This window comes from Mus musculus, chromosome 12 (assembly GCF_000001635.26).
Source record: "Mus musculus strain C57BL/6J chromosome 12, GRCm38.p6 C57BL/6J".
In the NCBI taxonomy this organism is placed as follows: domain Eukaryota; kingdom Metazoa; phylum Chordata; class Mammalia; order Rodentia; family Muridae; genus Mus; species Mus musculus.
Genome location: NC_000078.6, coordinates 13,308,269 through 13,334,790, shown reverse-complemented (window position 1 = coordinate 13,334,790; position 26,522 = coordinate 13,308,269). Strand labels below are relative to the sequence as shown.

At 40.3% G+C, this 26,522-nt stretch overlaps 1 protein-coding gene across 7 annotated transcripts in view; it reads right to left on the bottom strand.

The window, feature by feature from the left end:
* The window catches only part of Nbas (neuroblastoma amplified sequence), a 368,280-nt gene that overhangs the window by 302,590 nt on the left and 39,168 nt on the right, over nucleotides 1-26,522 (bottom strand). For all 7 annotated transcript variants that reach the window (XR_003950086.1, XM_011243895.2, XM_006515215.2 and 4 more), the window contains exons 12-19: nucleotides 24,487-24,615; nucleotides 17,030-17,093; nucleotides 12,953-13,146; nucleotides 11,678-11,935; nucleotides 10,397-10,522; nucleotides 6,304-6,455; nucleotides 4,034-4,174; nucleotides 3,689-3,767 (exon numbers count right to left, since the gene is read on the bottom strand). Coding sequence is in view for 6 of the 7 variants with exons in the window: in XM_011243895.2 (XP_011242197.1) it covers nucleotides 3,689-3,767; nucleotides 4,034-4,174; nucleotides 6,304-6,455; nucleotides 10,397-10,522; nucleotides 11,678-11,935; nucleotides 12,953-13,146; nucleotides 17,030-17,093; nucleotides 24,487-24,615 (1,143 nt within the window). In the remaining variant the exon portion in view is untranslated. The remainder of the gene's footprint in view (nucleotides 1-3,688; nucleotides 3,768-4,033; nucleotides 4,175-6,303; nucleotides 6,456-10,396; nucleotides 10,523-11,677; nucleotides 11,936-12,952; nucleotides 13,147-17,029; nucleotides 17,094-24,486; nucleotides 24,616-26,522) is intronic.

The following is a 26,522-nucleotide window of genomic DNA, read 5'->3' as shown; positions in this document are numbered from 1 at the left end:
AGGAATGGGAGTGGGTGGGTTGGGGAGTAGGGGGGAGGGGATAGGGGATTTGTGAAGGGGAAACTAGGAATGGGGATAACATTTGAAATGTAAATAAAGAAAATATCTGCCGGACGTGGTGGCGCATGCCTTTAATCCCAGCACTAGGGAGGCAGAGGCAGGCAGATTTCTGAGTTCGAGGCCAGCCTAGTCTACAAAGTGAGCTCCAGGGCTATACAGAGAAACCCTGCCTTGAAAAAAAAAAAGAAAGAAAATATCTAATAAAAATATTAAAATATAAAAATGAAAATAAAGTCTATATTAATTAGAGATATAAACACATGGTTTAAAATGGTAAGATTTCTGGGATTTTCATGAAAATATTTAAGTAAAAGGAAAGGCATGTGTGTGGAAATAAAAACAGAAAGCTGTAAGGTTGACACATGTTGAAAATGTTTGAGGTTGTGAAAGAGTACCTCTGGGTTCACTATGCTATGCTCTATGAATCTCTTCAAGGTTGAATTTTTTTATAATAAAAGGCTAAAAAAAAATTCTGACAAAGTTAAAATGGAAGTGTTCAAATGGAGAGTGGGTACTACTTATATGTGCTGCTCCTTCCTAATCAATCACAAACTTTCACAGGTTTTCTAAACATCCAACATCTTCCTCAGCCACCACTCTTTGATGAAAGCACTCATTTTAAGCTGGAACTATTTGATGGAACCTCAGCATCCAACTCATCAAAACTGCAAGTCTGCCTACATCTGCACCAGTGTGATTCTCCTTCCTTCAGGGATGACCAAAACAAGCACACTGCTTAACCTTCCATGTCTCAAAGCTGCACCCATGCTCTGGACCCCACTTCAATTCTTCTATCATCATGAAAGTATGCCTTTCTTTTTTTAACTGGTAGTGGCTTGTTTTGTGTGTCAACTTGACACAAACTAGAGTTGTCTAAAAGGAGGGAAACTCAATTGAGAAAAATGCCTCCATAAGATATAGCTGTAGGGCACTTTCTTTATTAGTGATTGATCAGAGTTTGGGGGTGATGCTATCACTGGACTGGTGGTACTGGGTTCTATAAGAAGGCAGGTTGCGCATGCCATGGGAAGAGAGCCAGTAAGTACCATCCCTCCATGGCCTCTGCATCAGCTCTTGCCTCCAGGATCCTGCCCTATTTGAGTTTCTGTCCTGACTTCTTTCAGTGATGAACAGTCCTGTCCTCCCCAACTTAGTTTTTGGACATGGTGTTTTGTCACAGCAATAGAAACCCTAACTAAGACACTTCCGTTGTATAAATTTCTCCCACCCCTCTACCCGCTGGTTCCCACTGACATCTAAACAATGTCCCTTCCTCCCTTTGCTACACCAACACCAAGCAAGCATACATTCTCAAGGACATGCCCTCCTCATTCATGCCCTAGCCTGTATCTAGCACTCCAGTTCTCAACATTAGCTCCCAGCCAGTGAGACCTGCTTATGCTTCCCACTTATCTCCACAAGCTACTTACCGCTCTAAGGTCTCATCGTCACAAAATAAGGATTGCAGTGATGGCCTCAAAGGGCTGCTGGGAAATTACCAAATTTCCTGTACACACTTTCAACAGGAACTTACAAGGTCTGCAGTGAGTCAAATACCATGCTGATCTCCAGAATTACAAAAGCAAAGAAAACAAAACTCTGACCCTCCGGTGTCTTATCAATATTTCTCCTTTACTTTTTACAAACTAGTTGATGGTAACTTCCTTATAGAGGCCCCTTGGGTCTCCAGGAAGAGTTCAATGCATTTCTCTCCTTGGCCTCATCAGTCCTTCACACTGTTACCAGCACTTAAAGTCTATGCGAGGATTCCATGAAAATCACTGCTCATGTCTCCCTACATCCAGCAACAGCATCGTACCATAGCTGCCATGTAGGAAGTGCCTAGGTTGAATGTAAATGAATTCACTTTTACTTTCTGTATATGGAATTAATAAAATTAGCCATGCTTGATGATGGAAACGCAAAGCCTGCCTCTAGCACAATATACCTACCAACATGACAGCTGAGCAGTCTCACAAGAGAGTTTTAATAGCCAAGTTCATCCAAGCCATCTACTTTCTAAAAGGTTAATTTCCAAAAAAGAGTGGTCTCAGAAGTATTTTAAAGGTCAGTATCATAATATATAACAATACACTTGCTAATGTCATACGGAGGATAGCAATTCAATAGTCAATGAATAATGAAAGAAAATTAAGTACCCAAACTCAACATTGCAAGTATCTTTTCTAAGATATTATCATCCAATAAAATGAAAATGAACTATGAAAGCAATGAACCACACTGTACAGAGAAAGGCAGTTCTAAATATGTTTATTCTTAATATTACCTTAAAATGTCACAGAACCAAAATGAAAGTAATATGCTTTAAGGGAATATGACCATCCAACAGCTAAGCCAGTTGCAGCCAATGAACTCATCAGGAACTCTCCCTAAGTTTCTCATCTTACATTATCTGCCTGCCCTTAACTGCGGCACAAAGAACTCAGCTCAGAAAAAAAAAAAAAAAATCAGTTTTAATGTTTTCTTCTCCTCCTCTCCAACTCCACCTCCTTCTCCCTTTTGTTGTTGTTGTTGTTGTAGACAAGGTCTCACTATGTAACCCTGGCTATCCTGGAACTTACTATGGAGTCCAGGCTGGCCTCAAACTCATGCCTGGCTTTTTTTTTTTTTTTTAATCCTTGATGAACAAGGGTAGGGGTAGGGATCTAATTTCATTCTTCTACATGTGATCTCCATTTGGAATTACCACCTTTTCCTTTCGAGTTTTGTCTGATAACATTTCAAGGGATGGGGAAGGGGTGGCGAATCCCAGACTTCTGAGTTGACATGCATGATCAGAAGTATTAAATATCTTCAGCATTCCAGGGCTGCTCATGCCACAGGCCAAAGGTGAGGCCATATAAGAGAGGCCCAGTGGACTGAAGGAGGGATGATCTCTGAGGCCACACTTCAGGTCAGAACCTAGCTGTGAAACCTGAAAGCACAGGTATGCAGCCCGGCAGTGTGATGCCTGCCTCGCACAAATGAGACCTAGTCTCCTCAGATGGGAAAAGAGGAAAGCTGAGCAACCTCAGGTAAGAGCATCATGTGAAAAACAGGCAAACTAACTGACCAACCCGTTCACGGCCGCTGAAAGGCCTCTCACTTCCACTTAGGGGTTTTGTGAGGGAGGGTTTTGATGGTTTTCGACTTCTGAAATCAGGTCATATTACACAGCCTAGGCTGCTCTCAAATCAACACAGTTCCTCTGCCTCGGCTTCCAAAAACTTTCTACCATTCTGAGCATGATTCTTCCATGTTTCATTAAAATGAGTAAGAGTATTTGTTGTATAAATATTGAACTCCGTATGTCCTGAAATTCCACATTAGAACCAACTCTGTGCCATTCCCTGGAAATATACACATAGTAAATGTAAAGGGTTATAAATTTAGAGAGCATATGTGTAAATAGGTAAAGCCTTTTTATTCTCCAGTCCAAGAAAACAACTTTTGAACTTTTACAACTTTCAATTTTTACCCAAACCCTTGTTATAAAGAACTTGACTTTTCAATAACTGAATTTTCCCATATAAATATCATGAAAAACTAAAACAGGAGCCACTAGGGCAGGATGGCATGTGTAAGCCCAGATGATGTGCATCACTGGAGGGCTAACGTCATTCCTTACCTCATATGTTGCAAGACGATCTAAGAAGGTTAATAACTTCAGTCTACAACGGCACAGTTCCTTTTGTTCCAGGGTCAACCTATGCGGAAGAACTCAATTCAGTTGCTTACATTTATACATACGTGCTTCTGTTCACTGACATATGCTGTCTGTCTGAGGCAAAAGAGCATGAAAATAACCTGTGTTCCCTTCAGCTTGCAGCTCTTAGAACTGTATGTAAAATCATGAGGGCTAAACAAAGTGTTCAAGTTGCTGAAGTAACTTAGCGACTCACACTAGTAAAGAGCACAGGAAAATGACCAGAGATTCTATTTCCCAGTGAGCAATAATAAATGACTCGCTTACTTTGAAAAGTTCACTAATTTAAGCAGATCGCGTCTCTTCTTAAGCTCTTCCTGCCGTTTGCTCTTGGAAGGCTCTTTGTCTGCTGGGGAAAGCTCCTCATAGGCAATGCTGTCAATGTCTATGTCACCTGGTAAGGTAAATCTACACAGAGAAAAGAACTCATTTGATTTTCATTAAGTTGATTTTTTTGTTTGTTTGTTAGTTTCTTCATGTAACGGAAAGCTACTTTGTCCTACTGTGAATATTTATTCAATTAAGTTAATGTCCACCAAACAGAAAAAAATATCTTTTTAAAATTCTGCCAAACAGCATAGTTCATTCACTGTATGAACGGGACAAGTAATGAGGATAAGCAATGACCACAGACATTTAAAACATAGAAAGGACATCGACCTAGGGAAGCAGTCCCACGGTTAGATCGAGGACACTCACCCAATGTAAAACAGGTTTTAAAATTCCAATCACTTCTGTCTATAATCCTCTTTTTTGGTGGAAGCAAATGATTAATTTAATGCATTACTAAGGTTTGAGCTGATAGTCAAAGGATGTTACAGCACATACAGAGATGGGTGATGAATGGACTTAATGGGAACTAAAGATAGGCCAAGATAATTTCGGGTTTTGATCTGTACTATTCCACCTTGCACAATCACAGGAAGTTCTGTTTGGTTAGTCTGCAGAACTCTCACAAAGGTGCAGCTCTTCAGGGACCTTCAGTTCAGAGTACCTTTGTACACTGTGGACTTCTCATCATGTGACACATTTTCATATTTATGATGAGAATATTCAACATCACCTTGTATATTTCTTCTGAACGGTACAGTACAATATGACCAACATGCATTCTGTAAATCTGGCTGGGATTCTGTACATCTCAATCTATCATCTGCCTCTCGTTTGCTCTTCCTCAGGCTCTGGTACCTATTGCTCTGCTCACTGGTTAAAGACATCAGCTTTCTCAGATTGCTCATATGAAGTAAGTCCACATATCGCTTCAGTTACTATACTTCATCTTGTGACTGACATTCACTTCCATTTATACTAATAATAAGCCTCTGTCCATGTTTTTCAAGATTTTTTTATTTTATTTTATATGTATGTATAAGTGCCTGCATCCATGTGTGTGCATCATGACCACATGTGGTACCCATAGAGCCCAAAAGACAGTGTCAGATCACTAGAACTGAAGTTACAAGCAGTTGTAAGTTTGTTTGTTAAAGGGTTTCTTTACTTTATGTGTATGTGCGCACACAGATGTACATGAGAGTTGGATCCTCTGGAACTAGAGTAAATGCAGTTGTGAGATGCATAGTGTGGATGCTGGCAATCAAACTAAGGGCTTCTGAAATAGTGACAAGTGCTTTTAACCATTGAGCCATTTCTCTAAGCCCCAACTTTGTGATTTTATGGGCAAAATGATTCTACTATTCAATTATGTAAATGTGCTACATTTTCTTTATCTGCTTATTTGTTGATGGACATCTTAGCTGATTCTGTCTTAGCTTCTGTGTCTTAGCTGTTTTAAATAGGGGTATACATTTAATCTCCTTAATGTTTTCATCGTCTTCTTATAAATATACGTTAACAGAATTTCTGGATCACATGGTATTTCTCTTTTTAGTATCTTGAGGAACCTACATTTCATTTTCCATGATGCTTATATCAATTTACAGTCTTACTAAAATTGAGCCAGAGTTTCTCTTTCTCTGTGTCCTCACTAACATTTGTTAACTATTATCTTTTTTAGAACAGCCATTGTAACTGGATTTCAATGACAAGTTGTCATGGTTTTGATTTGCATTACATAGAAATAAATATCACATTATTTATAATCTTAACATATTATAAAGTGTTAATCTCATTTGAATTAGTTAATTATCAAGTATACCATATCATTTATATTTTATCGAAGTCCCAAATGTCTGGTAAGCAACACTGACAACAATTTAAAACCATTGCTATATTACTACCTGGCGTCTGGACAGTGTTACTGTCTGAGGGGCTTCCCTAAGTCAAGTAAAGCCAGAAGGTTCTGAGTATGACCTTATAGGTTGCTAGTGACACGGAGCCCCAGCATCTAATTAGCCTGAGAAGACCAGGTATGCCTCAGCTTCAAACCATTGCCTACAAATATATTCAACGGAAAGGGAAGATAGTAGCAGTCAACTGCAACAGCTTCAACAGTGTGCTCAACATCTGCCTGGCCCAAGGTTGCAGCCTCAGCTTTCTCCATGTCACCTTTGCAGTGAGTGCAAACCTTCAAAACCAACCTGCCATCATCCACACCCTTTCCTATGGCGACGAGAGCCTCCAGGTCTGTGCCTTTCAAGCCATACTGCAGCAGTTCCTTGGCAGCGTCCACGTTCTCAGGAACTCTCTCCAAACACTCATGGAGAACCCAAGACCGCTTCTTGATTTTACTCTACATACAAAGAAAAATAAACAGAGGCATTTATGGACAGATTGCACCTTATAAAACCTGATGATCGCTTTCTAGAATTATAACTAGACAGAAGGTATTAGCACCATTAAAAAGAACTTGGTCCGAGGCAGCGCCTTACAAACCACTAATTCATTTCACTATTGTTCACAGCAACTGGATACAGGAGGTGTGATTCCACAGGATTTTGTTTTCAGGTTTTATTTGTTTGTTTGTTTGTTTGTTTAAATTTTCATACAATCTACTTTGGTCATGTTCTCCCCATCCCTAGCTCCTCCCAGAGGCTCCTCACATCCCTACTGAACCAATTTCATGTTCTTTCTTCCTCTCTTCCAGGGGAGGGGGGGTGAGTAGTTTAGGATCAATAAAGCAAAAAAAAAAAAAAAAAAAACACAAAAATGAAACAATACATGCAAAAAGGAAAGGCGGGGAAGGCATGAAGTCCTCTATGTCTTGTTCAATCTCTCCTGGCCATGCAGCCTGCCCTGGAGTGTGGCTGACATTCAGTGACACTCCACTGGGAAAAAAGCTGATTCCCCATCTCCCAAGCAGCAGGTAACAGCTTCTTGGTTAGGGGAAGGACTCTGGTTCACTTCCCCTGCTCAGTGCTAAGATCCCCTGTGGTTTGTTCCTGTGCAGGTAGGGTGCATGCTGGCACAGCTATCTGTGAGTTCAGGTGTGAGTCACTCCTGTGGGGTCTAGAAGGACCTTATTTCCTAAGTCTTCAATCTTAGACTCTTTCCTCCTCCTCTTCCACAGGACCTGAGTCTGAATTCCAGCCGGGCTTGGTGGTATGGGTGCCAGTAGACAGAAGCTCCGTGGGTCAGGGGTCAGAGGAGTGAAAATGGGCAGGAAGAAAAGAGTCAGAGGGGCGGGCAAGCACTAAAGAGCCACAGTGAAACACAAAGCTCCAGTACTCTTTTCTACAAGTATAAAAAAGGGCTTTTGTAGGTACCTATAGTTTGTGTCTTGGTTGTAAAATAAAGAATATAAAGCAGAGAGGTAAAATACGTTTTGCCTTCTAAGGTAGTAAGCATACTTAGCTTTACAACAAACTCACAAGCCACAGCTGCACCTTTTTTGACTATAAATCGATCACACAGTGTGAGGCCAACTCACTCACTCACCAAGTCAGGATCTGGTTCAGAAGGACGGAGGACCAATGCTTCCTTCCAATTGCTCCTCCATCTCCAAAATCTCATTTGCCCTCTTCTTAGTGACCTGATGATTTACACCCTGTATTTCTTTACACGCTCTACTATTACCCAAGTCTAAAGACTTGTCTAAATCATCAAACATGACGGCAGGAGCACTAGCCGGCTTTCTCACATACCTTTCCTCTTACTGCAGTCTTCCTCTACATCATCTATCATAAATTCATCGCTTCCCTCAAACAAAGCCAAGTGACCACAAGTTTCCCTCTCCACCCAAATGCAAACCAACATTCTCTACTCCTGTTTCCCAATGTTCAGTACCATAACTCACCACTGGTTGACTTAGTAGAGCTGACTTATCCATGAAATGCTTAGTGGGCATCTGCTATGCTTCAGGCACTAACGGGGACACGAGGACAACCAACTGTGCCTGAGACAGATTTGGTTGTCACCTTATGGGCCATATCACAGACTTAATTTGCTCATTCTGCTTGCACTCTTGACAATATCCTCTCTTCTGACTGGAAGAGGTCTAATTTTGAATTTTTATCACGGAAAGCCTTCTTTATCGTCGCTAAGTCTATAATGATCACAGTTGTCACTGAGCATTCCTCTGGTGTGGTTATGTACAAGCTAAGCATGAGGCCCTCCTTTTCTCCATGAGCTCCACTGCAGCAGAGACTGCCTGTGCACCTCTAGTCATGCCTCTATCCTCTTATTGCTGATACAGGATCATACCAGATCTTGGATGGTCTAGTAACTGCTCCACAGCCCAAGCTAGCCAAGAATTTGTGGAAATCCTCTATTTTACTGAACCAAGTATTTTCAAAGAAAACAAACACACAAACTTTGCTTGCTTTGTCATGCACCCAGGAGCTCCCATCCTAAACCACACAAAGGCAGATGATGCAGGATGGAACTGCTGCATTTCTAAGCCCAACACAAACAACGCTGCCTCCTCCCTTCTGCTGTCGGCCTTCATGCCCACTCACCTGTCAGCCGGCAGAAACATTAACAGTTAATCATACTATTTGGTTGAAATACCAATGTCTTACTTTCAGACCACGGTTTTATTTTAATTATTCACATATGTGAACATTTAGACAAAAAAATTACTATGAAATTTTCCAAGCATTTTCTAGAATCTTCCTAAAGGCAAAAATGTTTTACTCTCTAAATATGAGATCTAAAGCTCCAAACTTTTAAACTCATCCCATGAGTCTAACTACTTCCTGGCAGAGATATCAACAAGTTGTATGTTGAGAAACAATTCCCACCAGACTAAGAGTGCACATCCTTAACACCAACACTCAAGAGCCAGAGCTAAGTAGATCTTCATGAGTTTCAGGCCAGTCGAGTAACACAGTGAGGTTCTGTCTTAAGACAGACAGGCAGATAAACAAGACAGAAGAATATTCCCAAGGTATGGATTAGTGCCCAAAAGACTAGCAACATCTGTTTCCTCTGTCAGTGTTCTCTGACTTACAAAGACACAGCAATAAGGGATCCATCTGCAACGCAAGGTAAATGGTGTCACTAGGAACCAATGGGTTGGGATATTGATCATGAATTTCCCACCCTCCAAAATTTGGGGAAATACCTTTTTCTTGCTCAAGATGCTGAATGTATTTGTGTTATAATAACTCAAACTGACTACAAAGCTGTATACTAATTATAACATGGAGGCCTGCATTAAGAAGGATCCAACAGTGGAATTTAAGCCAAAAAGACTATATTTGACAAGTTTATATGTCAGTTATCCATTTATTCCCTCTGAGCTTCACAGTTCCTCTCCAGGGTGGTCAAGTGACAGCATCTCTTATTATTAACTGCGATAACAGCAGCATTATTACAGACAGCTCTGAAGGCCACTGCAAAGGAAAAGAAGCTGCTCTTCAATTCACAAGCACTTTGGTTCTCTTCCTCTTGGTCCTCTGGCTTGGTAGGCAACAAGACCTGGGAGTGTTAAAGGAGACAAACCTGGTGGTACTAAAGCTATCCTACTGTGAGAACAACTTAATACTGGATTTCAGAGGCACACCTGTGAGCAGATTCCTTCATATCTAATCTCCCTTGCATCTATGTGGGAAGCTTCCCTCAATGGATCTCCCAAGTTGGAGTGGCAAGCTTTTCTTGCCAATCCTAGCATGGTTCCTAGTTACCAACCCTCATCTGTATGCTACTTCTGAGAAGTGTCCTGCTTGTTAGCACGTGGGCTTTCTAACCACCTCGCCTCACTGTTACCTGAGCAGGAGACAACTGGCTTCTCTCTTCATCTCAAACCAAGCCAACTAGAGACCAGCCCTAATCTAAAACAATCCTAGAAGTTCCCTTCAGTGCAATTTATCCCAACTGCTCTTTCTTCAACAATGTCCATCCTAGTAGAAGGGCAGGCCTACCTCCTAAACGCAGTCTCTTGGTCGGAAGATATTCCTTCAAGTTCTCCCCATCCCTTTATTCATAATCTCTGGTTACCAGAAACACAAATCTCATTGAAACTCTGCTAGTGGTTCTTCAGTAGGCCACGACCAATGTGGGTGCAGAGAGGTACAATAATGGAAATAATCAGAGAGATGGCTAGCTAATCAGAGAGAGTATATTCAATATCTTTAGCATCAAAATCCTGTGGCAGAAGCAGGAAATTCTGACAGTTTTTCTAAGAAAGCACTTCTTTACCTACACAAATATTAGCAGTGGGAAAATCTCTAGAAACAAAAGATAATCCATGAATATGAATTTCATCATGTAAGCACAACTATTTATACATACCAAGTAATTGTGAATTGAAGCACTGTTGACAGCGGACTTCCTCCACTGCCTCTGATAGACAAGGTCAGTATCCAGGCCGTAGGTGTGAGCCAAACACAAGGCTTCTTCATAGTCTTCACTGTCAATCTTTGTCAAGGAAACAGACACGAATTACCCATGAGGCCATTCTGATGAGAGGAAGAATCAAGACACTCACCTGGCCTGTGCAACAAGTTATGAACACACATGCGGAGTGTCATCAGAAGCTCACAGACATTCTGAGAAGCAGCTAAAGCAGGAATTCCTTTAGCACTTTAACAAATATGAAAAGCTCTGGCTTATTCATTCAAATGGTGGCAAAACCTGAGACTAGAGGCAGGCTGCAGTCTGGCTCAAGGCAATGCTCATTCAAAATACTGCAGAGCACAGCAAATAGCCCTAAGAGGCAGTGTTGGCCACACAGGCTTCGAAACCAGATGCTAAAGTCTCCCCTCACCATCTGTAGTCTAGGAGAGACCAGTACTTAGTACACAAAAGAGGGGCAGCTGAAGGCACACAGCAGGTAGCCAAAGCCTCAGGCTAGGAGCAACAGTTCAGTTCAGTGGGTAAAGGTCCTTGATGCCAAGCCAGACAACCTGGATTTAATCACTGATAGAAGGAGAGAACCACAAGATAGAAAGAGAGAACTGACTCCTGCAAGTTTCCCTCTGGCCTTCAAGCAAGCACCATGGAACATACTAAAACACACACACACACACACACACACACACACACATACATGCATGCACACACACGCGCGAGCTCGCACACACACATGCATGCACTCACGTGAGTTCACACCACACACATATGTAAGGTATACAAGCATGTACATACGGAGGCCAAAGCTGGATAAACATCTTCTTCAATTGCTTTCTAACTTACACACCAAGGCAAGGTCTCTCACTTGAACTCAGAGCCCACTGATTTGGCTAGTCCAGCTAGCTAGCTCATTTTGGGGATTCCAGTCTCTACTTCCAGAGCACTAGAGTTACCACAGGGCTGCGTGCCCACCAGGCATTTAGCTGGGTACTAGCATCTGAGTTCTGGTCCTCACACTTTATCTTCTGATTATCTCCCAGACTCTGAGTTTTCTATCCACTGACTTGTAATTACTCAGTTAGAAAAAGGGCATTATTCTAAAAGCTTACAGAACTGTTATTTGTAAGATGTCAGAGAGCCAACATGCCCTCTTCTAATTTCTTTCCTCACTGAAATAGTAGCAATTGTGCTAGAAGAGCTGGAGGCAGCAGGACCACTCACCTTTCTCTGATAAAGCTCCTCTGGAGTTGTGGAGCGCAGACTCACAAGGCGGTAGTTCTTTGTGATAGTTCGAGGCCGTTTCCGAGGAGGTGCAAACCTCTCCATCTCCGTAACTAAGTAAAGGCCTTGCTTGATGTACCCAAAATAGCGAGCCTTGGCAGAGGTCTCAGGATCTGAGTCAGAATCCACTTCCCCTTCATCTTCTTCTCCAGCCCTCATCTCCACTCGAGATCTTTTAGGGGCAAGTTTAATTTCACACTAAATTGAAAAGGGAGATATAAAATTAATGATAAGAAACTAGAAACAGATTTTTTTAAGAGCTAATGAAAAAAGTATTTTAATTATACTCTGGCTTGATTCATTACATGTCATTCACAATGGATCCAAAGGAAACAAAGCAAATCAAAGACCTAAGATATACATCTATGTGGTTTCCAAATTTTGAAAGCTGAAGCCACTTTAATAATAGGCCATTCGTGTAGATGTCTGCAGTTATTTTACAGAAATAAAAAGGGTGAGATGTGAATTTCTTTAACTATTAATATTTCTGTACTTGCTGTAGAAAAACAAGACGACAATTTAGAAAGCAGCAGGAACGTATTTATTTGCCGGGAGAAGGCTTCTGTTGTCCCTTTTGAACACAGGTGCCGAGGCTGAGCCTGGCTGTCAAAGGGAACTTTCATTCAGACTTAGCAGAATTGTCTTGGGTTTAAACTGTCGTTTTCTGTAAGGAAGACCTTTGACTAGATGATAGACTTCAGACTAACAAATACCTGTCACTGTACCCTGCAGAAGTAAAGCTACATAGGACTGTACTCTTGGAAGACTCAGATAAGAACTGGAAATGACTAAACACAGCTATAAAGGAACAGCCTCTACTTTCAACTCTTTTATCGTGATAAAAGTTTTTTCTGAGAGAAGAAAACAAATGTTGGTTGCCATACTTTCAGTGAATACTAATATAAACATTAAGTAGTTCCCAATCAGGAAGTAATGACATTCTACATTTTCAAATGGCTCATCTAGAAGAAAAAGAAAGAAAGAAAAATTGATCAAGCTCAGCAAAGATGAAATGTTTTAAAGGAAACAAAATAGCTATAAATGTTTTTATTCTCTTAGCAATATAATACTTTTAACTCGTGGATGATGGGATTTTCATGTTATACTTAATACTTTATTTCAAAAACGGACTTATGTTTAAACAAAGAACTACAGCACATACACAATAAAAAGTCAAACAGACAGATTTTTAATGCGATGCACGTTTCCTCTCACCTCCAAACTTAAGAACCCCCCATCATGGGTGGCAGTGACCTGGGGAGAGGGCTCAAACCATTCGCAGGATTTTCCCAGTAAATTCTTCAAACTTTTCGCTGATGAAACAGTTAATGCACCGGAGCAGCGAGCCAGGGTCACTGCGCCGTCTGCCCACCAATTGACATCAATCAATGGATAAAAGGACTCTTTATCTAATAGGAAAGAAAATTCAAATACATTTGCAGAAGTGAGTTAAAAGCAATATATTTAATGTGATATTTTAAAATCCAAGTTATTTCATATTTGAGAGCCTCAAAGAAGCTTTAAAATGGGGAAAAAATAAAACTAAACCCATCATTCAAATTCTTACTCAGGTAAGGACAGAAAGGCACAGCAATTCAAGGTCTGCCTAAGCAGCAACAACCAGCCAAATCTATGAAGGGAGAAAAGCAAACAAATTAAGGTCCTCTCCCTCAAAACAATGACACACAGCTGACAAATGGAGTTCACTGTTGTTCACTGAGCTCTGGCTTAGCAGTTGTAAGACTCTGGGTCTGAACTCAAACAGGGGGGAGGAAAGTTATGAAAAACATAGTGATAGGGGTGGCAAGATGCCTTAGCAGCTGAGAGCACAGTCTACTCTTCCAGAGGACCCACAATTCCCAGAACAGACATGTCAGTTTATACCTGCCTGTAACTTCCACCCTCAAACAGACATATATGCAGGCAAAACAGCACATAAAATAAAATAAATACATTGAAAAACTTAAAATAAAAACATAATTATATACCCAAGAAAGAAATATGTAACAAGTTTCAGGATAGTAAGCTGAAAAGTAGATGTGTATAAATCTCACATATACATATACATTATAAAAGCTATTAGAAAATGTACTAGATCATTTTCAAACAGATATTTAGGAATTAAAAATAGATAATATTTTTTTTAAAAAATGACAGCTTCCAGGGTTGATATACCCCTAAACATTTAACTAAAAGAGAAAAAACTCAAGATCAGCAAAGACGTTTTAGGCTGAAATGAATTATGGTCCACTGAAGTGAGGTATATGAAGGGAAATGTCAGGATATTTTGTTATAATTTCATTGCACTTTTTCTGAAACAGTAGTTATCCAGAATGGATATAAATAACATGGTTTAATGATGCCACCCATAGTAAGTCACAGAACTGACAGCACCTGTGAACTCCAAAAGAAAAGATGTTTAAACTCAGTCACACTGAAAACAATTATTACAATTGAAAAGAAGAGACCCTAACCTATTTCTTCAGATAGGAACCTTGGGTAATTTGTTTAAATCCAGAGTTTCTAGACACATGCCTGCATCTGGGGCTTATGTTCCAGCAGCTGGAAGGAATAAATGCTACATCAAGACATTGGTAAAAAAGAAACAAGAAACTGGAAACAAGGAAGGACACAGGACTACAACATCCAAGCAGCCTGGGAAAGGATGAAGTAACAAAGTATAAACATCCATGAGGCGGAGAGCTGAGGGAGAGAAGCTCCCATCCATCCAAGTATGACAGGACACATCCTAGACACAGGGAAAGAAATGAGCATTACGCACAGACGCAGTAAGAACCCCAGATAAAAATGAACCCAGACCCAGCCGCTCCATGACACAGTTCTACTGAAGATGCTAAAGCTAAAAAGCAAACTACTGAAAGTTCCAAGAGGAGAAACTTCACTCTCAAAGTCAAAATACAAACTTCATGCCCAACCTTCCAGCAGAAGAAACAGAAATAATGGAATAACAGGGTATGTGAGGTCCTGAAGGTAAATAACTGTCAACCATGGCGCCAATAAAGTCATCTTCTCAAAAACTCAATAGAGAAGTGAAGGCACTTCAAGGGGAAAAGCGACCTAGCTACCAAGCCAGCACTGCAGAAGGAACTGAATGGACACCTACACACATGGGCAGTCTTAATCCAAAGAGCACAGGGAAGAATAAATTTTATGAGAGGAAGAGAAGAATAAAAGAGAAAAAAAATCAACCATGCCTAACTCAGTAAACCCCAGAAATGAACAAGAGTTGAACAAAAACAAAAACAAACAAACAAACAAACAAACAAAACCACTAACTGAACCAACCAGATTAACAACCAACAAAATTACACAAAGCAGCATGCTCTATTAATAACAACACTAAAATAAACTGCCTTAGGTTCCCAATCAAAAACTCAGTAGCTGACTGGACTAATAACCAAGAGGCATCATTTGGTTGTCTACAAGACATATCTCATTGGCACGGCCACACAAACTGGTATTAAAAGTTTGAAAGTTAATATAATCTAAAACAAGCAACAGTAACTAGACCTATATCTGATAAATCCAAAATTAGTCAAAGAGATTTTTAAAAGGCTACTACATACTAATAAAGGGAATAATCTATGCAAAATATATAACAATTATAAGTATATAAACTAAACATTAGTGAACAAATTTCATAAATAAAACTGCTAGGCAATAAACAGATGAGACAGCTTGAGATTCAACAGTATGCCACTTTAATACCTGACTCTAATCAACAGATAGATCATCCAGACACACCCTTTTAAAAACAATTACAGCATAAACTTGAGAGCCAAACTTCACCATACCAAATAGACTAAAGAGACATCCCAGAGTATCCTACCTAACAGCTTTGGAACATGCATTCTTCACAGCAGCTCATGGAGCTTTCTTAGAAATCAATTCCATTTTAGGCCATAAAGCAAATCTTACCAAAAGGAAAACAAAAGACAGCAATCATCTCTTGGTTGTAAAGGTAGAATTCAACAACAAGAGAAAACATAGACACTACAAAATCCACAGAGCCTGGACATTCCGCAAGGACTGGCATGCCACTAAGGAAATCAGAAAGGAATTTTTTTTTAATTCCTAGAGTCAAACAAAAATGAAAGCACAACTTTTCAGACTCTTTGGGACCCAGCACAGATGGGCTTATTAAAAGGAAAACGTATCGCTATGGGCCTTTACATTTAAAACTCAGAGTGATCTCAAGTAAACAGTGCAGCTTATCAATGTGGGGCGGGGAGGGCAATACAAAATCAGCAAACTAAAAGTTAACAACAATGTGGAATTAATGAAGTTCAGACTAAAAGTACAATACAAGAATCAAAGAAACAAGAGCTGGTTCTTTGAAAACAAAAAATTGACAAGCCCTTAGCCAAATTAACCAAAAGAAGGAATTGCTTAGACCCAAGCAATAACTTTAGAACTAAAAAGATGGACATTACGGCAGGCACCACCGAAAACCAGAAAAGTAACACAGAGTGTGTTCAAAACCTGTATTGCACCAAGGTGGAAAGCTGAGAAGAAATGGATAAATTCCCAAACTCATATGGCCTGTTAATGCTAAATCAAAAGGGTGCATTTGCAGCCGGCCTACACTGCACAAGAAGACTGAAGCAGTAATGAGTCTGACAACATCAAACGCACCAGCCCAGGACAGGAGCAAATCACTGCCAAACTCCACCAGACCTTAACATCAGCGTTCCTCCAAGTACTACAGAATACAGAAAGGAGACGAACAGGAGCAGGTGTGTCCCATCACACCAGAATTAACCTAAGAGTAAACTAGAGGATGGATCGACAGAAGAGAAAACTGTAAACTCAAGTTCTTTTTTTCTAAAGTTCTTAATAAAGTACTTACAAACCAAATTTAACAGACATAAAAAAGATCGTATACCCAAGGCTAAATAAATAAATAAATAAAGGATCTCTCATTTTTTATTTTGTTTTAATCTACTAAACAACTTCTTTCACTTAACAGTAAATCTTGATTCCCACCATTCCTCATTCCCCAAAAGAGATATCTGCTTATTTTAAAAAACAAATTATTTCAAATATAGAAATGTATAAAAATTTTAAAGAGAAAGACCTAGAACACTACCAAACAAACAAAAAACATAGAAGGAAAAATAAAAACAAAACAAAGTGTTTGATCTGCTGCCTGGCTAAGATTCCATGGTTGACACAGAGTGAAATAAGAGATTCTTTATATCTAAAGAACACTTAGGCAATAAGAGAACTCCTGTAAAGCTGTAATAATCATATTTCTTATACCCTACTCACCTTTTACTTTCTTTCTCTTCTCAGGAGACAACCTCCAATCAGGATTAAGCTCATTGTAGCCTGGCTAAATACAAAGATATATACATAATTGTATGAGTCAAACATGTTTAAAAAAACTATGAAAAATTCACCAAGACCTATGAAATTTTTACAATTAAAAAAAAAATACAGACATGATAGATAGTTTGTTTCCCTTGATCTCTATTCCAATGCAAGGAAGGCTCCCTCAGCCTAAGAGTTCGGGGAAACAAATGACACTGGACTTAATGGTCACAGACAGGAACTAAGACACAACATGAATACAAAAGATAGGGACAATGTTGATAACTGATACAAATGACAGCTCACTACCATGTTTCTTCTACATCCACGCCTCACAGTAGAGAGTAGTGTCTATTTTGCTGTAAGCAGACACTGGCCTGGGCATGATTCAAGCTCCTTGTACACTATGCACATATACTGAGAGGAGCAGCACTTAAGATGTTCACAACCTACAAGGAAGCACACCCAGGTCTTAGTACCACCTGCATACACTCTAAGGAGCAGCCTTCCTGCCCCTTCCTTTTACATCTGTTGGAGCTCAGAACATATCACCGTAGGCTAGTGCCTTTGAACTGATGGATATCAATGTATCTCCGGCCTTCTCCTGCCCTCCTATCCCAGGCTTCTAATACTCCCCAAAGCAAGTCATAGGAACCAGAATTCCCCTCCCACGGGACATGGTAGAAATTAGATTTCCTACTCCTAAGCAAGCCATACAGCCAATAAGGCTCTTCCCCTACAAAGATTCTCTTTCCATTGGATCTAGTCACGCACAGTTGTGGTGGAGGGTGCCTATAGAAAGGCAACAAAGGATAACAGAGAGAACTGCCGGGTCCTATGGTTCTACTCATGGTCTATTACTTCTAGATGACAGCCTCTGTGTCCAAGCACATTTCAGCATGGCTGTCACCCTTATTCCACTCCCACAGTTTCTGGCCCCAGTGTTGGGTAGCAGAGGAACTGACTTGCTCTGAGGCTTGAGAATGCGATCCTACAACTAACTACTAACAACAACCAGCAAGAGAAAGAATTAAAATCATACAAACAGCCGGGCAGCGGTGGCGCACGCCTTTAATCCCAGCACTTGGGAGGCAGAGGCAGGCCGATTTCTGAGTTAGAGGCCAGCCTGGTCTACAGAGTGAGTTCCAGGACAGCCAGGGATACACAGAGAAACCCTGTCTCGAAAACAAACAAACAAACAAACAAGACTTTCCTCAATCTGCTAACAAAGCCTGTTTGAGAACAGAAAGGCAATATCTTTTTCTTTCCAAATACAGCACTTTTTTTTTTCTCCCATGCACGCAAGAGACAGTCATTGATTAACAAAATGTACTACACTTTTCTCCTATGGACGTATCTTTTGTTATACAGGTGTCTGTGACCCTTGCATAAGCACACCAGTGAGGTGAAGAATCACCTTTCTAGCCCATATCTCTGTCTACGTTGTGTCTGCAAAAGGCAAGTAACAGCACTTTCCAGTGCAGCAGTGGCCCAGAAAGAAGCTGTCCTAGGAACATGGTCAGGATTTCTTTCTAGATAGGCTTAACTGTCATAATGAACTAAATGAATGTTTTCTTAGATTTAAGAATTTTATTTCCTGTGCATATCTGCATCTGTTCCAGTAGGTCAGGGACTCTAATAGAAGAGCTAAGGGAAGGACTGAAGGCGCTGAAAAGATGGGAACCCACAGGAAGAACAACAGAGTCCCCTAATCCGGATTTCAGGGAGCACTCAGAAACTGAGTCACCAACCAAAGAACATACATGGGCTGGACCCCTGGCACATATGTAGCACATGTGCACCTCAGGTTCCATGGCTACCATGTCTGGCCTCAGCGTGACAGGATGTGCCTAATCTGGCAGAGACTTGACATGCCAGGGTGGGGCATTTAGCATTTGGGATATAAATAAATCAATAAATAACTATTTCCTGACCTTTTTTAACCACTAAACCAGTCTCAGCGTCCCACAGAACAGGAGCAATACTTCCTATGTGTACTCATTGTACACATATTCATCAGTGTCTACTATATAAAGCACATGGTAGAGCTATGAGTGAGGTCCGCCCGGCGCTGAGTCTCCAAGAGTCCAGAGTTTCGTGAAGCTGAGAAAACAGCTGTGGGTCTACCAACATTAATCACATAAGCTGCCATCCTCCCACTTGTCCTTCATTGATTCACTATTTAACAAAATTAATCTAACACCTACTCTGTATCAAAGAGAAATAGAATAAAAATGGAAAAGATAAGCTTCTATTTCACTTTCTACACCCACAGAGAAGTACGAGGTCAGAAAGTAATAAAACTTCAAAGAAAAATTAAGACCAAAAACAAGATGTAAAGATATAAACATAACATATGGGAAATGTTTGAAATGAAAATTATTGAAACAATTTTACTCTATTCTAGACATGAACAAATTCAACACCCAGATTTCCAGCCAGATGGATGCTTCACACTGACAATGAAAGCAAAAGGATTTAATCAACTTAAAACTGGATACAAAGTAAATCAAACCAGGCATTCCCATAACTATCTCTAATCATTAGTCTTCACAGAGAAAATACTCAATCACACAAAGTACATTATAAGAACTAATAAAGCAGCAAAATGCATGAAGAAAGCCCCAAGTGAGCTGAATCCACAATTTTGGTAAAGGACTATAAAGGAATGCAGGGCAGAAGTAACATTGTTTTCTTCTCAGACAACAAGTATAAGTTGGCTATATTGCCATATAAACAATTATTAATTCATTCACTGGTCCGCCCATTCCTTCCCTAGCATAGCCACAGAGGGAGGCAAAGCTCTGGCCTACCCAGTGGACCAGGCTCCCTTGATGACTCCTAGAGAAGTAAGAAAACTCCATCTGCCCAAGTCTTTGTCAGAACATGGGACTCCTCTTTACAGAAGTCCAGTGATTCTGCACACACACGCTCATCCATCAGGATAATGACAGTACTGTGCCCCTCCCTGAAAGTAATAAAACTTCAAAGAAAAATTAAGACCAAAAACAAGATGTAAAGATATAAACATAACATATGGCTACGACATTTGCACATTTTTTAAGTGTCTGCATGATGAACTGCACGTGATTGCATGCCACCCAGCCAGGCTCCAAGGTGCTAGCCCTCCCTTGAGTACAGTAGTCTCAGATGCTAGCTCCTCATTTGTTCAAGCACATGTCAGTACTTCTAAATGCAAACACTGTTAGTCAATATTCGGAAAAACAGGATGGAATCTGAATTCCAACACATAGTGATTGCATGTTAATTTCTTTTTGCACTATTTTACATGTATTAAAATGGGAATAAAATTACTTTTTACTAAATAGAGTTGTTTTAAGACAAACTGCTCTGTAAGAAGCCAAACCTCAATATGCAAATTTACTTTCAAGAATTCTCCTCCCCAATACTACAATTATAAGCCACTCTCTCCCCAAGCTTTTCCTTTTAATATTAAAATGTTGCCTTTTTCTGTATAATTGTCTTGGCACACACTGACACCTACCATATTTCTTACTGCAGAGCTAAGCAGAGATTCAACATCATGATTTTATGATGATGTTACCATGGTTATAGGAACAAGCTATTCTGTTTTACGGAACAGTTAAAGCTAAGCCTTGTTGCATTCACTATAGCGCACCAGATTTAGTAATACATATGTGAAAATCCCAATATAAAATACACAAGGTAGTGTTACCACTTCCCAGGACACAGGTGACTCTGACTTGGTCATTTGGTCACATTTCATAAAAAAGTTACCTCGTTCATCTTGTTCTAAGAGGTTTCACAAGTCCTCTAGATTTGTGTAACACAGCTAAGCATTTACCAGGGAGAAACCTGGTCGATTATTTACTGTTCTGCCTGGTACATACACACCACTAGCACTTCAAGAGTAAAGCGCATCTGAGGGACAGTAATGCAACCAGTGTTCAATCCAGAAGGAATCAGGACTTGACCCCAAGCATTTAAAAACTGTCAGATGATGACCCAATGTAAAACAGCACAACCAGGAAGGGGGACTTGGGTCTTCTTAACCTGTCACACAGAAATCTGACCTTTCAAATAACAGAATGCTCCCAAAGTAAGAAGAGGACAAATATTGTAAACATAGAAATACGCTGGGCAGGCTGGCTAAGGAGAGAGCACGGGCATCACGGTCAGAGATAGATCCCAATGCCATTCCTGCTGCTTACCTGGTGGACAACCGAGAACAAAGTTAAGTGCACCAAGTTACCAGTGAGTAAATTTTATAAATGTTTCAGAGCACTGTACCCAGACAGACCCTCACACTCCCAAGGCCTACAAGTCCTAGAAAATACACTGAACATCCAGAGTGTATGAAGAGCGGAAGCCTCAGGTGAGTATCTGTGATAGAATGACACTCTAGAACACACAGTACCAAGGATTAGATAAAAGCAGGTAGACAGAGCCCAAGGAGCAAACATGTAGTCTGACCACACTCGATGACAGAAAAACAGAGGGCTTTGCGTTTTGACAATAGGATTTCAAAGAAAATAAATAAACTTTTTTCATTGTTTCCAAATTTGAACCAAAATTTCTTTTGAAGCTAAAGCCAGTGGTAGTCTCGGGGTGGAGAGATTGGCTGTAGCAAACCTCTCAGCAGGCTGAGCACTAGATTTCCAAGGGAGGATGTGGGCATCAAAAGGACGGCAACTGATGCAGGGTTAGGCTTGGTACCTATGGCTCAGCCCTGCTCCCTCAGCAAAGGACATTACAACCTGCACAAAGTCCACTTGAGAACAAACAGGTCTTGGTTTTCAGTTGTGTGAACATAAGACCTTATATTTCTTGTTTACTTAGGTATTCAATAGAAACCATGCCAACCAAAGCAGAAAAAAATGGCATATAATTAAACATGCAAACTGTTAATAATAATACAACACACTTGAGAAGAAACTAGCATGTAACTAAACACATATAAACTGCTAACAGAACACAGAATACACATAAGAAGAAACACATATGTAAATATGTAAACTCTTCCTAATAGAAATAATACCCTTAAGAGTAAGGAGGCCTCTGTCTGACTCACAGACTGGAGACACATGCTCAGCCTAAGGCTTGTTTGGGGAGCACTGAGTTGGAGCCATAGGAGTAGATGTCTAACAGCTGGGGCGTGACAGCAGCTACCCAACTCCCTTGGCAATGCTGGGGGCATCTGTGGTCCAAAGACTCATTGCTGAACACAAACTGCCAACTGCAACTCCTCTCTTTTGTATACTTCTTCCATTTTGGAGAGCTCGTCCTTCCTGACCCATTATTTTCTTAACTGCATAAAGATACAAAGATAAATGCATTTACTCATCCCAAATTTTAAGATTTTTAAGCAAATTTTAAGTTTTTGTAAGCTCACTATTAAAACCTAACTATGATCTGGGAAGAGTGGAAGGAGGAAAAACTGTAATCAGAATATGTTGTATGAAAAAGAAAAACTATTTTCAATCTTTTTTAAAAAAAACCTAATTAATAAATAATATTAAAGGGTGACTAATCATAATGGTTTTTGCTCACAAGTAATGAAGAGCGCATGTCATAAGGAGTTCAAGAAGCAAAGGAGGCCCTTCAGAATCTCAACAAACATCAAGAGCACACTATCAATTTTACCATTAATAGTGAATACACTATATATTTGAGATTGTCGATGGAATATTAAGGGTACTTCAGAAGTTGATCAATATTTCTATTATGTGACAGAATATAATGTAAGGAAATAAAAAGCTGAGGTGACCTCACTGTTCAAAATCTCACCATTTAAGGAGATACTTCCAAATATGGAGAGACCATGAGCCTCCCAGGTGAAAGAAGTGAGCGCTTTCCCACCACACAAAGCTAGGGAAGACACGCTGTATTTGGAGACCCTCTAAATAATGCACAGACAAACTTGCTATTGTGCCTCAGGAAACAGAAACCACAGGTCATATGTGTTACTCAGATTAAGCCATCCCCCACCACCAGTCAGTTCGCAGCAGCCTAATGGAGATTCTGTGTCTAACACACACAGCTAAAGCATTGAGCCCCCGTAAGGGACAATCACTCTTCTTAGCTACGGTTCCAGGACATTAGAAAGAACGTGCCCTATTAATCCATCTCCTGGGTTTTATGCTCAGAAGCATCTCTTCAGGTGAGTGAGAGAGAGTGTGGTCAGCATGTGGGTTCCACAGCAAACTGAAGGGATGGCCAGCAGGAGTGGCGGGAAGCCTTAAAGTTGCATGCTGATAAGATAATAATAAGGTAGTCAACAGTCGGCATGATGGCTCATGCCTGCAAACAGCTAAAGCAATCACTAATGGTTCAAGTCCAGCCTGCTCTACCCAGTATGCACCAGGCCCACCAGGACTACACAGGAAAGCTCTGTCACAAAAATACAAAACACTAGGGCCTGCACAGGTGGCTCAGCTGTTTTGAGAGCAGTTGTCACTCATGCAGAGGACCTGGGTTCCCAGCACCCACATGGTGGTTCCTATCCATCCCTAACTCCAGTTCCAGGAACTCCAAATGCACCTGTTCATCCTCTGTGGGCACCAAGCGTGCACACAGTGCACACCCATGTAAGCAGTTAAAAACATGTCCATACACAAAAAAGAAAAGGAATATATCTAAAGAACATGAGTACACTTTAAAGAACAATAATAATAAATCTCTACTCTGTCATAATGCATGGCTCCCCATTTTCCCCTTATAAATTTAAATTATAACTTTAATCTACAATTGCATTATGAGTATAAATTAAAATGGTTGAGTCTACCTGTTACTATAGAACAAAATCAGCTAATTCTTAAAATTTATTATCTCAAGATATTAAAAGATAAAAATGTCCCATCTTTTTCCATGTCCATTATAGGGACAGAAGCCCACTGCCTTCAAACCCTAAGTATAGCTACACTTACAGGAGCTACACAATCCTGGGAAGAAAAGTAATCCTTTTAGCATTTATGTCCAAAACTTGTTAAAACCTGTTTGGCTTGGGGGATCTATTTTTGTTTGTTTGTTTGGTTGGTTGGTTGGTTGCTTGCTTGCTTGCTTGCTTTTGTTTTGGAGGGGGTGGGGTTTTTTTGTTGTTTGGGGGTGGTAGTGGTTGTTGTTGTTGTTGTTGTTGTTGTTGTTGAAATGTTATAATCTCCATTCTACTTTTATTTTTAGCATTAAAGAACAAAGAGTGCCCTAGAACCTACTTGGTGTGCAGAGTGTACCCCATGACAAGTTGGAACTGACACACAGGATCTGCTCTTTCAGTGCCTTGTCCTTATCAGTTGATATTATAATTTGACTTAAGACTATGATGGGTTTGGAAAGATGAAGATCCAATAGCAGCTGCGTAGGTCAGAGAAACATCAACAATATGGAATTACCACTGCCAGTCACAACCTCACCAGTGGCTCTACCAGCAGACGCACCTGCTCATCTTGACGCCAGACTCCTTGTTGCTTCAGAGATGGAATGGCCCAGATGCTCAGCTTCCCTGAGAAGTGAATCGCCGCAAGGAGGCTCCCGTCAGGAGACAGGCCCATCTTGAAGATCCCATCCTGTGTAGGAACAGTATGTGCAGTAAGCCCAAAAGACTTGTGCATAGAAAGAGCTTTCAGAATGAAAATGGTGCTTGGCAAGTCTGCATGTTCCGCACCATCATGAGCAGAGAAGGACTGCCAATCTCACACTGGGCTCGCTGCACCGCAGCATGAGGGACAGCACTGTTGCGCTGGCAGGTTTCTTGACTTCTTTAGTGTTACAGCTTACATTCTACTCCAGACCAACAAGTGCAAGCACCAGAAATGTATTCCCAGAGCACTCACCAATATTTCCCAATTTTATAATTCTGCTTTAATAGATTATGAGTTCTTGGAAATATACACCTATACTTGGGAGTAATGATTAAAAGGTATATGGGTTTTTTTTTTGAGAAAAACCATATACTTTTTAATCATAAAAAAAATCATAAAAAAACATAAAAAACACGTTTTTAAAACTGTGACTGAGATGATTGTACATATCTGTGACTACAATAAGAACCAGCAAATCACTAAGAAGTGACTATAAGGTTTCAATAAAGCTATTTCACAAAGTCGTTAGCCCACAATTGGCTCTACACAACTTCATGTACCTTCCCACTTACATTAAAGTACTTGCTCAAATGTCCATTGGATTTTTTCTAAATTAAAAGCACTAATTAAAGTCTTCTGCTACTGGAATCAATATTTAAAGTAGGGCTTGTACCTTCATTCAAATACTGTAATAAAAGTTCAATCTTCCTTAAGACAAGGGACTGTTGTGATGTTAAATAGAGTGTTGTACTGAGCTTGGTTTAAAACAGCCCACTTTCTTCAGTTGCTTATTGCCTGTATGGAACACTATAAATAAGTGCTTTCTATTACCTACTCCCTTCAACTGTACAAGCAATATTGAAATAAAAGTACTCAATACCAGTGAATGCATCCAAAATGTTCTGAATTTCTACATATTCTTAAAGAAAGAAATGTCAAATCAATAAAATGTAATTTCCTAAGTGAAGTCGCTCTAACATTCCACACATATTTACTGAATATTACATATTGAACAAAAAATATTGCATGCCAGATTCTGTATTTACACTCTGATGGCAGCAGTAAACAAAACACAAATCCCTGTCCTTAGGAAGCTTGCCAGGTGTTAGGGATCCAACCCTTGGCTAGCATCTACAAGACCCTAACTTGACTCCAAGTGGATGTTCTTTTCTGTTTATATATTTTAGTCTAGTGCAATTTAGAATAAAGAATATTCTATGGAGGGGGAGAGGAAAGGAGAGAGGAATGGAGGAGGGAGGAGGGAGAAAGGAATCTTTCAAACTGAGTGACAGCCATCCTCAATAAAAGTATGAAAAAAAAGTAATATGACTGATTCTAGTTATTACAGTATTAAGGCACATACAGCACAAACAAAGCGAGTCATTTAGAGCCATATGAGATATAGGCACATTAAACCATGATTTTGAAATGAATGTGGAAGTCTGGGGAGAGGACTCAGTGGGGAAAGGTGCTCACCTCACAAATGTAAGGAGCTGAGTCTGAACCCCAGAACCCACTATAAACCAGGCGTGGTAGGACGCATCTGCAGTCCCTGGCTCCTGCAGCAAGTTTGGACAGCCGGTCACACTCGATCCCAACACTGGAGCACCCAGCCTCTCCTTCCCCAATGGGAACTTCCTCTCGTCATGGTTCAAACCAAACCATGCCAAGGGCCGAAGCTTCCTCTGCTGTACTTCAGTTGGTGGTAGTGTGTGCCACTGGCCTGCTTTGCCCTGCTTCTGGGTCTGACCCCATCACACTGTAGGCTTTGAGGAAATGTCCTGCACATTACCCACCTTGAAAATGGGATACTAAAGCTCTGCACTCCATTATGAATACTCAGCAGGACAAAAGTAACAGCAACTGAGAACCCTTGTTAAAGGTATAGGGCA